Below are 16,371 nucleotides of genomic sequence, written 5' to 3'. Positions count from 1 at the left end.
CCTCCTACGATTTGAGTTTATCTTTTCCTGCCCAATATCTAGGTAGCAGAGAGCAAGATCCAAGGATTGTAACAAAGAATCCTTCTACTCTACATCAGCTACTGAAATATATCACGTGTTGCTACAAGGTTCTCTTTTTGGAAAAAATGATTTGGTATATATTCTATAAGACCAAGGATCAACCTGTAAACCAGCGGTGGTTTATTAAAATGTATCAGATAAATGAACAGTATACAATATAAAACACTTCACTATTCTGATTGATACATAAAATAATAAACATGTTCCTTACTTTGTTTCCTTACACAGACTTTAATAGAAGTTCAAAATATGCTGCAAAAGTAGCTTAGCTTCTACTGGAAATACTCAACGTCAGGAATCATCTGTGGAGCGAGAAACAGAGTTAACATTTCAGGTTGATGACCTTACATCAGAACTGGAAAAAGTTAGAGATGTAAGAGGTTTAAAGCAAACAGAGGCAGGGAAAGGTGGTGGGGATTGTGGAGGGGGGCATGGAGGGAAGAACAAAAGGACAGGTATGTGATAGGATGGAAAATAGGAGAGATTAAATGACAAAAGGGATGATGGTGCAAGGCAAACGGGGTGGTAATGGGACAACTAAAGAAACAAAAAACATGTGACTAGAGGAGGTGCAAATGGGAAATCATTATCAACAGCTGCCATCCAAAATCAAACAAAGAAAAAGGAAAAGCAAAAAATGGGGGCAGAGGTTATCATCTGAAATTGTCGAACTTGATGTTGAGTCCAGAAGGCTGTAAAGTGCACAGTTGAAAGATGAGCTGGTGTTCGTCAAGCTTATGTTGAGCTTCATTGGAACCGTATAGGAGGCTGAGGACAGAGAGGTCTGAGTGGAGTGGAGAATTAAAATAACAGGCTTGGGGTCATGCTTGTGCACTGAATGCGAAGTTTTGCAAAGTGGTCACCCAATCTGTAGTTGGTCTCCCGAATGGAGATGAGACCGCATTATGAGCAATGAATAGAATATATGAAATTGAAAGAAGTACAAGTAAATCACTTTCATCTGGAAGGAGTACTTGGGGGCTTTGATGATGAGAAGGGAGGACGTAAGAGGGCGGGTGTTGCATCTCCTGTGTTTGCATGCAAAGGCGCTGTGGAAAGGGGAGGCGGTGTTAGGAGGTGACAGAAGAGTGGGACAGGGTGTCACGGAGAGAACAATCCCTTGATAATGCTGGGAGGTGAGGGGAAGATTTGTTTGGCAGCGGCATCATGCTGGAGGTGGGGGGGGGGGGCGGGGGGTGGTGTGGCGTGGGGGCTAGGGGAGAGAGATTAAATACTGAATAGAAAGATGAGGTGCTGTTCCTCAAGCTTACATTGAGCTTCATTGAAACATTGTAGGAGGCCAAGGACAGAAAGGTCAGAGTGGGAGTGGATTGGAGAAACTGGAAGCTTGGGATCATGCTTGCAGACTGTCTCCTTTTTGCTATGGATACCCAATCTCTCTACACCTTCAACCCCACAAGAAGGGTCTGAGGGCTCTCTGTTTTCTCCTTGAACATAGGACCAACCTGTCTCTATTCACCATCACCACCCTCCTCTGCTTGGCTGAACTTGTCTCACATTTTTTGAATAACTTCTCCTTTAACTCTACTCACTTCCTCCAAATAAAAGGACAGTATAGGCCCTAGCTATACCTGTCTTTTTGTGGGATACATGGAAAATTATTTGATCCAATCCTACTCGGGTCCCCTCCCTCACCTCTTTTTCCAGTACATTGATGACCGTATACTGCTCTTGCCCTGACATGGAAAATTTCATCAACTTTGCTTCCAATTTCCACCCTTTCCCTCACCTTCACATGGTCCATCTCTGACTCTTCCCTTCCCTTTGACTTTTCTCTCTCCATTTCTGGGGATAAGTTATCAACCAATAGGTTTACTGACTCCCACAGCTATCTTGACTACACTTCCTCAAACTCTACTTCCTGTAAGGACTGTATTTCATTCTACAAGTTGCTCAGTCTTCAGCTCATCTGTTCTGATGATGCAAACTGGGTGATCGCCTTGTGGAACACCTCTGTTCAGTCTGCAAGCATAACCCCAAGCTTCCTGTTGGTTGTCATTTCAATTTTCCACCTTGCTCCCACTCTGTCCTTGGCCTGCTACAGTGTTCTAATGAAGCTCAGTGCAAACTCAAAGAACTGCACCTCATCTTTCGACTGGGTACTTCACAGCCTTCCAGACTCAACACTGAGTTCAATAATCATAGATCATAATCTCTGCCACAATACTTGTACTTCTTTCAATGTAGTATACTGTATTCGCTGCTCACAGTGTGGTCTCCTCTACATTGGGGAGACCAAGCGCAGACTGGGTGACCGCTTTGCGGAACATCTCCGCTCAGTCCGCAAGCAGGACCCTGAGCTTCCGGTTGCTTGCCATTTCAACACTCCCCCCTGCTCTCATGCTCACATCTCTGTCCTGGGATTGCTGCAGTGTTCCAGTGAACATCAACGCAAGCTCGAGGAACAGCATCTCATTTACCGATTAGGCACACTACAGCCTGCCGGACTGAACATTGAGTTCAATCATTTCAGAGCCCCCCATTTTACTTTCATTTTTAGTTATTTTTTCTTCCTTTTTTTTACATTCTTTTTTTTTACAATTTTACAATCCTTTTTTTTGCATTTATTTCATTTCATCTTAGTTTGTTCAGTTTGCTTACCCACTGTTTTTTTTTCAGGTTTGCACTTGCTGCTGTTCAATATTCATTGTATTTACACCTAATCTGTACTAATGCTTTGTCTTTCAACACACCATTAACATATTGTTTGCCTTTGCTCCATGACCTTTTGGTCAGCTATGTGGCCTGGTCCAATCTGGACCTCCTTTGTTATCTCTTGCCCCACCCCCACCTCACTTGCTTATAACCTGTGACATTTCTAATGAAGGGTCACCAACCCGAAACGTTAACTCTGCTTCTCTTTCCACAGATGCTGCCAGACCTGCTGAGTGGTTCCAGCATTTCTTGTTTTTATTATAATCTCTGCCACCATTGTTTTTCTTTTTTCGTGTTTTTTCATTTGGTCCCCTCCCTACCCCCTGCTCCCCCTCTCCTTGTTTCTTTCTTAATCCCTTTACTTTGTATTTGAACGGCTGCTATCCTGCCATTTACATCTTATCCAGACCATCTTTTGTTTCTTGTACCATTACCACTTTTCTTGGCTTGTACCATGAAACCTTCTGTCATTTAATCTCTCCTGCCCTCCACTCTATCACAGACCTTCCCTTTTGTTCTTCTTCCCCTCTTCCCCCTTTCACTTGCTCAAAATATCTTAGATTTCCAACTTTAGCCGGTTCTGATGAAAGGTCGAAGACCTGATATGTTAATTCTGTTTTTCTCTCCACAGACGCTGCCTGACCAGCTGAGCATTTCCAGCATTTTCTGTTTTTGTCTCCTTTCTTCCACAATGCCACATGCCTTCCCCTTTGTTCTTTAAGCCTGTTGCATCTCCCTAACCTTCTCCAGTTCTGATGAAAGGTTGTCAACATGAAACATTAACTCTTTCTCTCTCCACAGATGCTGCCAGCTTTTTTTTGGCATTTTCTGTTTTATTTCAAATTTCAAGCATTCACAGTATTTTGCTCTTGTACTAGCTTAACTTCTATGGTGCTTACATTCAAAATTAAAAACCAGAACTGGCAATATTGGAAAAATGTTTGAGTGAAACTTATGATCACGAAAGAGACAGATTATTCTCAAACACCATTTCATTAGTGAGGCACTTTTTTGGAGGAAGAAATGTCTTACATTTCTGTAATGTAAAAGGGGATCGCTCCGTAATTTATCAGGCTAGTGTTAACTAAATGCAGAGGTAGGAGGGCGAAGAAATGATTGCAGAAGCCGATTTTGTGCTTCTAATTGGCATAGAAATGAAAAGAAACAAAAAGGCTCTTTGAAGGGAAAAAGTAACACTTATTTCTAATAAGTTGGTTTAAAAATGTTAACTGATGCAGAATTATTTTGAAGTTGGCTATTGTATAAGGGTTCCATGTTCACCTTTTGACAATCTAGGGCGTAGCATGCGCACAGTGGCGCAGTGGGTACCACCGCAGCCTCACAGCTCCAGCGACCCGGATTCGGTTCTGGGTACTGCCTGTGCGGAGTTTGCAAGTTCTCCCTGTGACCGCGTGGATTTCCACCAGGTGCTCCGGTTTCCTCCCACAGCCAAAGACTTGCAGGTTGATGGGTAAATTGGCCATTGTAACTTGCCCCTAGTGTAGGTAGGTGGTAGGAGAATGGTAGGGAATATGGGATTAATGTCGGATTAGTATAAATGGGTGGTTGTTGGTTAGCACAGACTCGGTGGGCCGAAGGGCCTGTTTCAGTGTTGTATCTCTTTATGACTGACTCTATGTGCTCCCATCTGACTGTGCTTTGGCTGCAGTGCCTGACTGCCGAGCTGTAGATGTCGCTAGAGGCAGCGGGAGGCGGGGCCGCTCCGCGAAGCTCAGGTGGCCATGACGCCATATTTAAGCGACGTTAGGTGGAGCTCTGCTGTGTGCAGCTGCAGAGAGAAGGAAAGGGATATTAGGTGTTGGTTTTAGCACGGGAGACTGAAAGGAATTAAATCGTTCATCAGTTTTCCGAGGTCCGTCACCATGAGTGGCGGAACGCCGTACATCGGCAGCAAAATTAGCCTCATCTCCAAGGCGCAGATCCGCTATGAGGGTATCTTGTACACCATCGACACGGACAACTCCACCGTGGCCCTGGCCAAGGGTGAGTGCGGGCTCCTGGCGGCTTTCAACTGCGCCACTTGGAAGCTTTGGCCCCATCACTCAGTTTGGACGTGTTTTTCAATATCTCTGCCCGCATGGACAAACATGGCCTCTTAAATTTGTGTGGCTGTATTATCACCTTATGGTGCCTTTGTTCTGGTTTGACTACCTGTAATCCGGACGTGTTTTTTTTAAAAAAAACCTCTTTATTCCCACCGGGACCTGGTGCATCGACCTTTTTATTTTTCCACGGCACATATTAACAGCTGACTTGTTCACTTTCTTCAGGGACGCTAATTTTGTAGTTTGCATTATTTTATATTTGGGTTTATGTAGTTAAATGTTCTGAATCAAGAGTACCTCCTGTCTCGACTTGTCGGAGCTCACGGGATTGAGGTCGACGCAACTTGAAAGGGCTCAAGTAGCTGTTAAGATATGATCTGAAACTGTTGCGATAGCACCAGCAACATATGTTTGAAGCTTGGATACTTTAACTTTGTAGTCCAAGCGTCTTGAAAAGCAGATTAGTGCAAGCATACTCACTTCAAGAGGCAATGTCCAGACGTCTCTGCAATGTTGTGTTGATTTGTTATCCTGCGGTAACATAACGCAAGAGTTAAACATTCGTCTTTGTTTATCTGGAGTAGGTGACTTTTTCTACTTTGAGTACTGCCCACCTTGCATCTTAATGTATTACATCCTATATCTCTACCCCTGAAGATAAATGTACTACATTCATTACCTTAACCATACTCTCTGCCGTCAAGATTTCCCTTTTCATCTAATTGGCCCCACCCTTTTGACTTTTATTTGTAAAATACTTGTGTTGCCTTTTATGTAACTTTAGTAATATTTTCTTGTACACTCTTTGCCCCTATTTCCTTTTTTCAATACTACACTTTCTGTAATCTACTTACAAACCTGATATTTATTGAGTCTCTTTTAATTTCGTTTTCTTTAGGCAATTACAGAGCTACAGCTCTGGATTTTTTTCCTTTTGCTTCTCGTGAATGTGTTTTAGTTTATACCTGTATTGTAGCCTCCCATTGCTCATTTACTGTTTCATGTGAAAATCTTTGTTTCCAATCTGCTTTTTGATCTTTATCCTTTCCATAACGATTATAAACCTAAAATTATGAGCACTGTTTCCCAGTTGCTGTCACTGAAACTTGCTGCAGCTGCCCACTTCATTCCCCAGAACTAGATCCATCACTGCTTCTTTCCTTGTTAGGCTGGAACAGGTTCAATTAAATTGAAGACAATTACCTGAGTAAAATTACATGATGTCAAAGCTTGACAAAATAAAGTCTATTCCTAATTAGGTCTTGAGTTCACTTTCCTCTTGATCCCCAAATGTGAATTGCATTGGTGAATAAAGGGCATTGCAAATTATGGATGTTAAAAAGTAATCTTGATATTTTTCTTGAATTTCAATAGTTTCAGTTTAGCAGAAAACCTTATGTTAGTATATTTTATTAGCCAGAGGCTGTAGAAAATCAGACTTGTCCATTGATACTGTTGTACATTTTTTTTTTTAGGTAATTGTTTGCTTTTCACAAACTACTAGGGTTAATTTTGAAACATGTTTGGCCTTGTTAAATTTGTATCTCGCGCTACCCAATATACTTTTTGGGGGGGGGGGGGTGGTTTGCTGCCTTTAGGTTATGTTTACTAAGTTGCTTTGCTGTCATCTTGTGCATGCTGAGTAGTTTTCAGAATTTTTAGCTTAAATATCATATCTGGGTAACTGCAAATTGTGTTTTTATTTTAAAATTCAAATACAATATCAACAAAGTTAGTAACTTTTTATCAGCAGCAATTTGCTTATCAAAATATTTGCCATAGTAGTAACAGGTTCCAGTTTGGATCCTATGAAACATGTTGGGTTGTCTCCTGTCATTGACTGGTTTGAACAAAATCTGGGAGAAGTTGCATTGATTATGAATACTGATATGAGAGGATAAACTATTAATATACAAAAAGGTATAATTGTTTTTGTGAATTTCCCATTCGCTTAATTTCGCAGGTAATTTGACACTACTCCCTGATGCAATCACTTTATTTACTAGCTGCTGATTGGCTAATTTCCTCCCTCCTGAAATCCATTGATTGGATGCTTTAGAGGTTCTAAGTAACTTGAACAAGTGTTTAGAAAGAGGAATGCAAGTTATTTCTGAAAAGCTTGATTTAATATGCTTTTGACAGTTTGATTTATTCCTTGAGTCAAATTTCTGTCATTACCCTTTGTGGAGTCATGGCATGTTTGTAGACTTAGGAATGTACTGGATCAGAGAATCTGTTGAATCCAAGGGTGCACGGTGGATTTATTTGCTGCTGAAAAAATGCAGCTTTGAGGGTACAGCCAGGAAAATTTGTAATGAGGGTGGGTGTCTTAAATATGAAGCTGGTGATTGCTGAGAACACATGTGGATGAAAGTCTGTCAAAAGCTGAGTATAGAGCCCTCTGACAACTGCCTGCTGCAACAATCCTGTTTCGAATAACTCTGCACTTCTGTGCATAGGAAACACTGAACAGAATCATTTTGTCCTGTAAACTTTATTTGGAATGATTCCTTGACAATCTAGGAAGCAAGTGATTAGATACTAGATGCAATGCCAGTGAGAAAAGCATGTGCTCTAATCTAATAGATTCGATGGGAATAAAATGTCACTGACTGTCCTGAAGGAAAGGCTAGAGGTATCAAACTCAACTTTGTAAATTGAATTGGGTTTGCTGACTTGTGCACAGCACTGCCTGTGAACCTAAATAGACTTTTACAAAGTGTTCATGATCGTTTGCACTGCAGTAGGTAAAATATTTTGAATTATGAACATCAAGTCCTCAGATGGTACATAATCCTGTAACTATGGGAACCTTCTATTAGTAAGCTAACAATCTTCAGCCAATAATATTCTGACGCGAATGACAAGGTGCTGACTTCTGGTGGTAGGGGTGCACCTGGACTGTACTCTGTTGCATGGTCTTGGAGAAGCGTTGAGATATCAACATCCTGGGGGCTACCATTGACCAGAAACTGGAGTGGAGTAGCCATATAAATACCATGGCTACAAGAGCAGGTCAGAGGCTAGGAATCCTGTGGCAAGTAACTTGCCTCCTGACTCCCCAAAGCCTGGCCACCATCTACAAGGCACAAGTCAGGAGTGTGATGGAATACTGTCCACTTGCTTGGATGGCTGCAGCTCCAACAACACAAGAAGCTCGACACCATCCAGGACAAAGCAGCCCACTTGATTGGCACCCTGTGCACAAACATTCACTCCCTCCACCACAGCTGCACAGTGGCAGCAGTGTGTGCCATCTACAAGATGCATTGCAGCAGCGTGCCATGGCTCCTTAGACAGCACCTTCCAAACCGTGACCTCTACCACCTAGAAGGACAAAGGCAGCAAATGGTTGGGAGCACCACCTGCAAGTTCCCCTCCAAGCCACACACCATCCTGACTTGGAGCTTTATTGCCATTTCTTCACTGTTGCTGGGTCAAATCCTAGAACTCCTTTCCTTACAGCACTGTGGGTGTCCCCACCCCACATGGACTGCAGCAACAGTTCAAGAAGGCAGCTCACGACCACCTTGGGAAATTGGGATGGGCAATAAATGCTGGCCTAGCCAGCGATATCCACATCCCATGAATGAATAAATAAAGGCCTTGATTTTGTAAGTCGATTACCCCTCTGAAACTGACTGCAACTTCAGGATTTACCAAGTGGGCAGATTAATGCAGAGATCCTGAAAATGCAATCTTTCTCACTGTTCTTGCACAGGCTGCAGTGTGCTCCCCCACCCCTGCCACCAAAGTACACATTGAGTTCTTGCCACAGAAATTTAGATCTCAATGAGGCTTTCTTCGTGGGCAGTGGTGAGACCTTGCTTTACTGCTGATTGTAAACTCCAAGTCATTCAGCTCATTATTGTTGGGAGAAGGGAGGCAAATGGTCAAAGACTGTGGCTCTGAACTTGTGTTGCAGAAATGTACTGCAACACCATACTTGTGTTTCAAAAATATTGTAAATAATTGTGGAATACTGCATTATACCTTGCCAACTTTATATCTAATTTAACTTTCTAGTCTTCCAAAATGCTAATGGCTATGGCAAATCAAAGGATCCGAATCAAGTAAATCTTCTAATCCTAAACAAAAGTTAACCTTTAATCTCATTGCAGAAAGATTTATATTTGGATCACCTCTATTGAAAATTAATAAATTAGTGCAATTCACTCAATGTAATTAACAACAATTGTTTTCATTTTGATTTCAAGAGTCTCTTCAAGCTTGAACTGGTACTGTATTGATCGATTAAATTTTGTTGGATTCTATTTTAAGCATGACATTTAATTTTTTATTTTGGCAGTGCGATCATTTGGAACAGAAGATCGCCCCACAGACAGACCTGTCGCTCCAAGAGATGAAATCTATGAATACATAATCTTCCGTGGTAGTGATATCAAAGATATTACTGTGTGTGAACCTCCCAAACCTCAACCCCAGGATCCTGCTATCGTACAGGTGAATTACTGACGTTGTTTAATATTAATGACTAAAACATTATTTAAAAATTTATCAAGACTTTTTGGTACGTATCTCATCAGCATATGATTATTGTCCTTGATTTGCTACAGTCACTGGATTTGGGTAAGTTGGGAAAATTGTTAAATGGTGTCCATCTCAAAGTTATTTACTCATCCTATTCAATTTTTTAAATATTTCATCAAGTTAGGTTGGTGGCAGATCTGCTTCAGGTGGCATCTGAAAGATTTACTTTACCCTTTGATTCAGCTTTATCCACCCATATCCTATGCCTCCGCTCTTAGGCAACGAAGTAACCCTGCCTCTAACTTGCCTCATTTAGGCCCATTTATTAAAAAAAAAAATTCAGTTTGGCTTGTTTTGTCTTTTGTTCCCGGTCTATGAAATGCCAGCTCTCCAAGAATTAAATTGTGAAAGCATTGGGCAAGGTTAGAAACATGTGCAAGGAACTTTGGATATAAAAGTGAATCTAATCACTCTCAGAGCACCATGTGCTGTGCTGCAATTTTAACTTTTGTCCTTTTTACTTGCCTTTGAAATGTGGATGGTAAATGGGTTTTTTTTAATTCATGGGAGGTGGGCATTGCTGGCTAGGCCAGCATTTATTTCCCATCCTGAATTGCTGTCAAAGGTGGTGATAAGCTGCTGCCTTAAACTGCTGCAGTCCTTGGGGTGTAAGTATGCCCACAGTGCTGTTTGAAAGGGAGTTCCAGGAATTTGACCCAGTGATAGTGAAGGAACGGTGATATAGTTCCAAGTCTGGATGGTGTGCGGTTTGGAGGGGAACTTCAGGTGGTGTTCCCATGTATTTGCTGCTCTTACTCTTCTAGGTGGTAGAGGTCAAGGTCACAGGTTTGGAAGCTCCTGTCGAAGGAGCCTCTGCATTGCTGCAGTGCATCTCGTAGATGGTACACACTGCTGCCACTGTGGTGGTGAAGGGAGTGAATGTTGGTGGCGGATGGGGTGCCAATCAAGTGGGCTGCTTTTGTCCTGGCTGGTGTCAAGCTTCTTGAGTGTTGTTGGAGCTGCACCCATCCAGGCAAGTGGAGAGTATTCCATCACACTCATGACTTGTGCCTTGTAAATGGTGGACAGGGACTGGAGAGTCAGGAGGTGAGTTACTCGCTGTAGAATTCCTAGCCTCTGACCTGCTCTTGTAGCCACAGTATTTCTGGCTGGTCCTGTTCAGTTTCTGGCCAATGGTAACCCCAAGGATGTTAGTGTGGGATTCAGTGATGATAATACCATTGAACATCAAGGGGAGATGGTCATTGACTGGCACTTGTGTATCACACATGTTACTTGCCTCTTGTCAGTCCAAGCCTGATGTCCAGGTCTTGCTGCTTCAGTACCTGAGGAATCATGAATGGTGCTGAATATTGTGCAATCATCAGTGAACATCCCTGCTTCTGACTTCATGGAGGGAAGGTCATTGAAGCAGCTGAAGATGGTTGGGTCGAGGACACTACCCTGAAGAACTCTTGCAGTGATGTCCTGGGACTGAGATGATTGACCTCTAACAACCACAACCATCTTTATTTTTTGCCAGGCGTGACTCCAGCCAGCAGAGTTTCCCCCAATTCCCATTGATTCCAGTTTTGCTCAGACTTGATGCCATACTATCAAATGCTGCCTTGATGTCAAAGGCAGTCACTTTCACCTCACCTCGAGTTCAGCTCTTTTTTTTTTTTTGTCTGTTTGGACAGAGGCTGTAATGAGGTCAGGAGCAGAGTGGCCCTGGCAGAACCCAAACTGAGTCAGCGAGCAGGTTATTGCTGAGCAAGTGTAGCTTGATAGCTTTGTTGGCGACCCCTTCCATCACTTTGATCAAGGGGAGACTGATGGAGCAGTAATTGGCTGGGTTGGATTTGTCCTGCTTTGTGTACAGGGCATACTTGGGCAATTTTCCACATTGCTAGGTAGATGCCAGTGTTGCAGCTGTACTGGAACAGCTTGGCTAGGGACAAATCTAGTTCTGGAGCGCAAGTCTTCAGTACTATTGCCAGAATGTTGTCAGGGCCCCAAAGCTTTTGCTGTATCCAGTGGCTTCAGCCGTTTCTTGATTGCGTGCAGTGACTCAGTGTGGCTGAAGGCTGGCACCTGTGATGCTGGGGACCTCAGGAGGAGCAGCGATGGATCATCCAACCTGGCACTTCTGGCTGAAGATTAATGCAAATGCTTCAGCATTGTCTTTTGCACTGATGTGCTGGGCTCTCCCATTGTTGAGAATGAGGATGTTTGTGGAGCCGCCTCCTCCTGCAAGTTATTTAATTGTCCACTGCCATTAACGACTGGATGTGGCAGGACTGCAGAAATTAGATCTGATCCACTGGTTGTGGGATCACTTAGCCCTGTCTGTTGCATGCTGCTTTCATGGTTTGATGCACAGGTAGTCCTGTTGTAGCTTCATGCTGGCACCTTGTTTTTAGATATACCTGGTGCTGCTTCTGGCATGCACTCTTGAACCAGGGTTGGTCCCCCAGCTTAGTAGAGTGGGGGATATGCCTGGCCATGAGGAGATTGGGTTGAATACAACTCTGCTGATAGCCCACAGTGCATCATGGATGCCTAGTTTTACATTTCTAGATCTGTTTGAAATTTATCCAATTTAGTACAATAGTTATGCCACACAACAGGTTAGTGGGCATCATCAATGTGAAGATGGGAGTTTGTCTCCAAGGACTGTTGTGGTCAGTACCAATACTATCAACAGGTACATTGGTGAGGATGAGGTCAAGTAAGTGTTTTTTTCCCCCTCTTGTTTTCCCTCACCACCTGCCACAGACCATCTAGCAGCTGTGTCCTTCACAGACCAAGGTGGCTAAGTCCTAGTAGTGTTACCGAGCCACTCTTGGTGATGGACATTGAAGTCTCCCACTCCGAGTACATTCTGTGCCCTTGCTACCCTCAGGGCTTCCTCTGTGCTGTTCAATATGGAGGAGTACCGATTCATCAGCTGAGGGGTGGTAGGTGATGATCAGGAGGTTTCCTTGTCCATGATGCCATGAGACTTCATGGGGCCCAGAGTTTATGTTGAAGCGGGCGGCGCAGTGGTTAGCACCGCAACCTCACAGCTCCAGCGACCCCGGTTCAATTCTGGGTACTGCCTGTGTGGAGTTTGTAAGTTCTCCCTGTGTCTGTGTGGGTTTTCTCCGGGTGCTCTGGTTTCCTCCCACAGCCAAAAGACTTGCAGGTAGGTAAATTGGCCATTATAAATTGCCCCTAGTATAGGTAGGTGGTAGGGAAAATATAGGGACAGGTGGGGATATGGTAGGAATTTGGGATTAGTGTCGGATTAGTATAAATGGGTGGTTGATGGTCGGCACAGACTCGGGCCGAAGGGCCTGTTTCAGTGCTGTATCTCTAAAACTAAAACTCCTGACTGTATACCACTGTGCTGCCAGCTCTGGTGGGTCTGCCCTCCTGGTGAGACAGGACATACCTGGGGAAATTGTCAGGTATGATTCTGAGTATGACTGTCAGGCTGTTGCTTTACTGGTCTGTGGGACAGCTCTCCTGATTTTGGCACAAGTCCCCAGATGTTAGTAAGGAGGACTTTACAGGGGCGACAGGGCTGTGTTTGCCATTGTCATTTCCAATGCCTAGGTCGATACCAGGTGGTCCATCCAGTTTCATTCCTTTTGTTACACTTTGTAGTGGTTTGATCCAACTGAGTGGCTTGCTAGGTCATTTCAGAGGGCAGTTGAGTCAACCACATAGCTGTGGGTCTGGATGTAGGCCAGACCAGGTAAGGATGGCAGATTTCCTTCTCTAAAGGACATTAGTGAACCAGGTGGTTTTTACAACAATCGGCAATGGTTTCATGGTCACCATTAGACTAGCTTTTAATTTCAGATTTTTTGTTAATTGAATTCAAATTCCACCATCTGTTATGGTAGGTTTCAAACCCATGTCCCCAGAGAATGAGCCTCAGCCTCTGGATTACTAGTCCAGTGATATTACCACTATGCCACTACCTCCCCTATATACTTAGTAGAATTAAGACTGCTGTTCAAGTCCGTTCTGTTACTTTGCCAACTTTAATGTTAAAAGGCTAGAATTAAATTTTACACGATCGTAGGATATTGCAGTATGTATGTCTGTGTAGAATCTATGTACTAGTAGTAGGGTCAGTAATGACATAACATCTTTCTTCTAGTCTTCATTGAGTGCTTCGTCAAACACTTCATTTCCGCCTCCTGCGTCATACAGCCCATTCCGTAGTATGACTCCATATAGCCAGTTTGCTGGAGGATCCCTGGTTGGACAGCAGTATGGTGGTTCTGTGGGTTTAGGTCAGTGTACTGTTCCTTCAGTCTGCTGCATGATTTGTATGTAATTATATATGTTAACACTTCAAAATGTTATCTGCAGATTGACTATGCTGAAACTAAGAATTTTGACCAGAATTGTTGGAAGTATATAAATAATGGTTAATGCATTGATATTACAGCTTGTCAGATGAGTTGCAATCCTCTGTAAATAGTAGTTAATAGCCTGTATTTTAAACTTGTCAAGTATTCAATATTAAGTTGTTGCAAACTAACTTTCTAGGAAATCTTTTCGGCTTCCAATGAATTAAAGTTAAAATCCTGGCTCTGGATGTAGAATTGATTTTATGGCTGTAATTTGACATCTTGTAAATAAACACCTTGTACTAACTACTGGAACATAATCCATCTCTTCAAATAATGCTGATTGCATTGGTTGCAAAGAGTTTTTTTAGTCTTTCGAATTGCATCAAATGCCTCTTTGTCTAACTTAATTTGTTAAGGATATCACTTAAAACAGTTGTCATGTCTGCTAGCAACTTAGGTCATTACAAGTCTCTTTGTCAATATAAATGTATGACGGTGCAATGCACATCTAATTGGAAAGTATCTTGATCAGTTTTATAACAGTTAGTGTAACTATCTAAATCAAAGTATGTAAATACTAACTAAATATCAAATATGTCGAGGCATGAGCTTTTCCATAATTTGCGTAATTACTGTAGAAAACCACAAATGGCCATTTTAGTGTAACATTTACCAGAACCATTTGAAGCTTAACCATTCTATAGTCAGCCCAGAGAAAAGGGCTTAAAGATCTGTATTTAAATTTTTGGTAGCAGTTGCAACTTGAGATCTAATGTTATAGACCAACAGTTCTGAAATGGACTTAATCTGTGCACTTGTTTTTCAGAGACTATTGATTTAACAGTCCTGTATTGTGAAAATGTCCAGTATTTTAAAAATCCATTAAGAATACAAACTGGAGTAATGCAAATGTATACAAGATTTATTCCTTGCAGTAATTGTGCATCTAGCTTAGATGAATTGGGGTTTGTTTTGCAAAAGGACAGGTACTACAACACATTTAAATATACTTCCAAAGGATCTTTTATTGTCTTGGAAACCTCCAACTCTTTTGGTAGACTGTATAGTATTTTGACTACTTTTCCCCCAATTACTTGCTCCTCAAATTGAGATAGTCCTGGCTGCAAATTCTTCAGCTGTTAATAGTGTTGTGGTTGGGTCTAATGCCAGCTTTTGCTTTTTGCACTACTCTACTTTTGTCCTTTTGTATTTTCACCAAGTGGTATGTAATTGGTCTTGTTGAAAGTTTTGAAATCTGTGAATGTCTGGAAAGTTATTTTAAAGTATTGTAGGGTTTGAGGATACTTAACTTTTCTCTTTAAAAATTGGCAGCATTGATCCTCTGGTTCCTTTTTTCTTTCCTTCCTGCACTTTCCAACAGGATGTTCAACACCCACCCAAATCACAACTGTTTCTCACTCCTCCAGTACTGATAGTCCTCCCTCACCACAACCAGCCTTTACAGAGCTTGAAATACCACCTGATCCAGCACCCTTGCAGAAAAGCCAACTGATACCTCAGGGTAACGTCTGTCTCTAGTCTGCGTAAGGTTATCTGTCTGTCATGGCTATGCTAGGCAGTTGCTAATCTATCTTGCCTTAGCTTAAAATGTGTCTGTGTGCAGCATGTACTAGTTTCAAATTCTCTTTTTGAATAATCTTTGTTTTAACTAATTTGCAAATATTTGAACCATGCCATGAAACTTGTTTATCATACTTTCAAAATTCCAAAACAGGAATCCAAATGGATCTTATTCATTCTAAATTGCACCTGAATTAACTGCAGAATCTGGTTTTGTTCTAGCCTTTTGCATCTAAACTTTGATACTAAATAAATTCCTGTTGGTGCATAAGCAAGAGTTTATTTGCTTGTCTCAATTCTGTTCTGTTCTGGAATATTGCCACTTGTATCTATTTTGCTTTGTGAATCTCTTTAATTTCTTCCTTAAACCAACACTAACATTTAGTTGGCAGAGGGAGTATGATAAGGGGTGCACATGGCCTTCAGTTTGGACAAATGATCCTTTTGGAATGTTAGCAATTTTGTCTAATTTTTATTTGAAGCCAATATTAAGCTACTTTTTAAAGAATCCTTTATTTTTTTTTTCTGAATATTGGTGCAAATTGAATTTTCCTAAATGAATTGCATTGGCGGTTAGGCATGTACAACCTGTTCCCAAACCTTTGTTCTTGAGGCGAGCCACTATGCATTCTGGATGTAAATAAAAGCAAAATATTGCAGATGCTGGAAATCTGAAATAAAAACAAAATGCTGAAAATAGTCAGCAGGTCAGGCAGCATCTGGAGACCGAAGCCGAGTTAATGTTTCAGGTCTGTGACCTTTCATCAAAACTGGGAAAGGTTAGAAAATGATTAGGTTTTAAGCAAGTGGGCGGTGGTGGGTGATGGGGAAGAGAACAAAAGGGAAGGGGTGTGATGGGGCAGGTGAGATTAAAAAGCAAAGCTGTCATGGGACAAAGGCAGAGTGTGTTAATGCTTGTGGTGAAAGACAAAGCATTTGAGTGTTAATGGCAGGATAACGAGCAACTCTGTCTACATGGAAAGCGGACTCTTGGTTTTAAAAAGAAGTATTAAAAAGGCCAGTCAAGCTCTGAAATTATTGAACTCTATGTTCAGTCAGCAAAGCTGTAGTGTGCCTATTCAAAAGATCAGGTGCTGCTCCTCACGCTTGTGTTGATGATCACT

General features: G+C 42.0%; 1 protein-coding gene across 4 annotated transcripts in view; it reads left to right on the top strand.

Moving 5' to 3' along the window:
* The first annotated feature begins 4,493 nt into the window (after nt 1-4,493).
* The window catches only part of lsm14b (LSM family member 14B), a 30,779-nt gene continuing 18,901 nt past the window's right edge, over nt 4,494-16,371 (top strand). For 2 of the 4 annotated variants that reach the window (XM_068048458.1, XM_068048460.1), the window contains exons 1-4: nt 4,494-4,761; nt 9,133-9,287; nt 13,468-13,603; nt 15,048-15,188. In XM_068048458.1, the coding sequence (XP_067904559.1) occupies nt 4,641-4,761; nt 9,133-9,287; nt 13,468-13,603; nt 15,048-15,188 (553 nt within the window). In that variant the 5' untranslated portion in view covers nt 4,494-4,640. The remainder of the gene's footprint in view (nt 4,762-9,132; nt 9,288-13,467; nt 13,604-15,047; nt 15,189-16,371) is intronic. The other 2 variants (XM_068048457.1, XM_068048459.1) reach the window with 2 other exon arrangements.

Source organism: Heterodontus francisci, chromosome 16 (assembly GCF_036365525.1).
Source record: "Heterodontus francisci isolate sHetFra1 chromosome 16, sHetFra1.hap1, whole genome shotgun sequence".
Taxonomy (NCBI): domain Eukaryota; kingdom Metazoa; phylum Chordata; class Chondrichthyes; order Heterodontiformes; family Heterodontidae; genus Heterodontus; species Heterodontus francisci.
The sequence above is the reverse complement of the archived record's forward strand: the minus strand, read 5'-3'. Positions and strand labels throughout refer to the sequence as shown.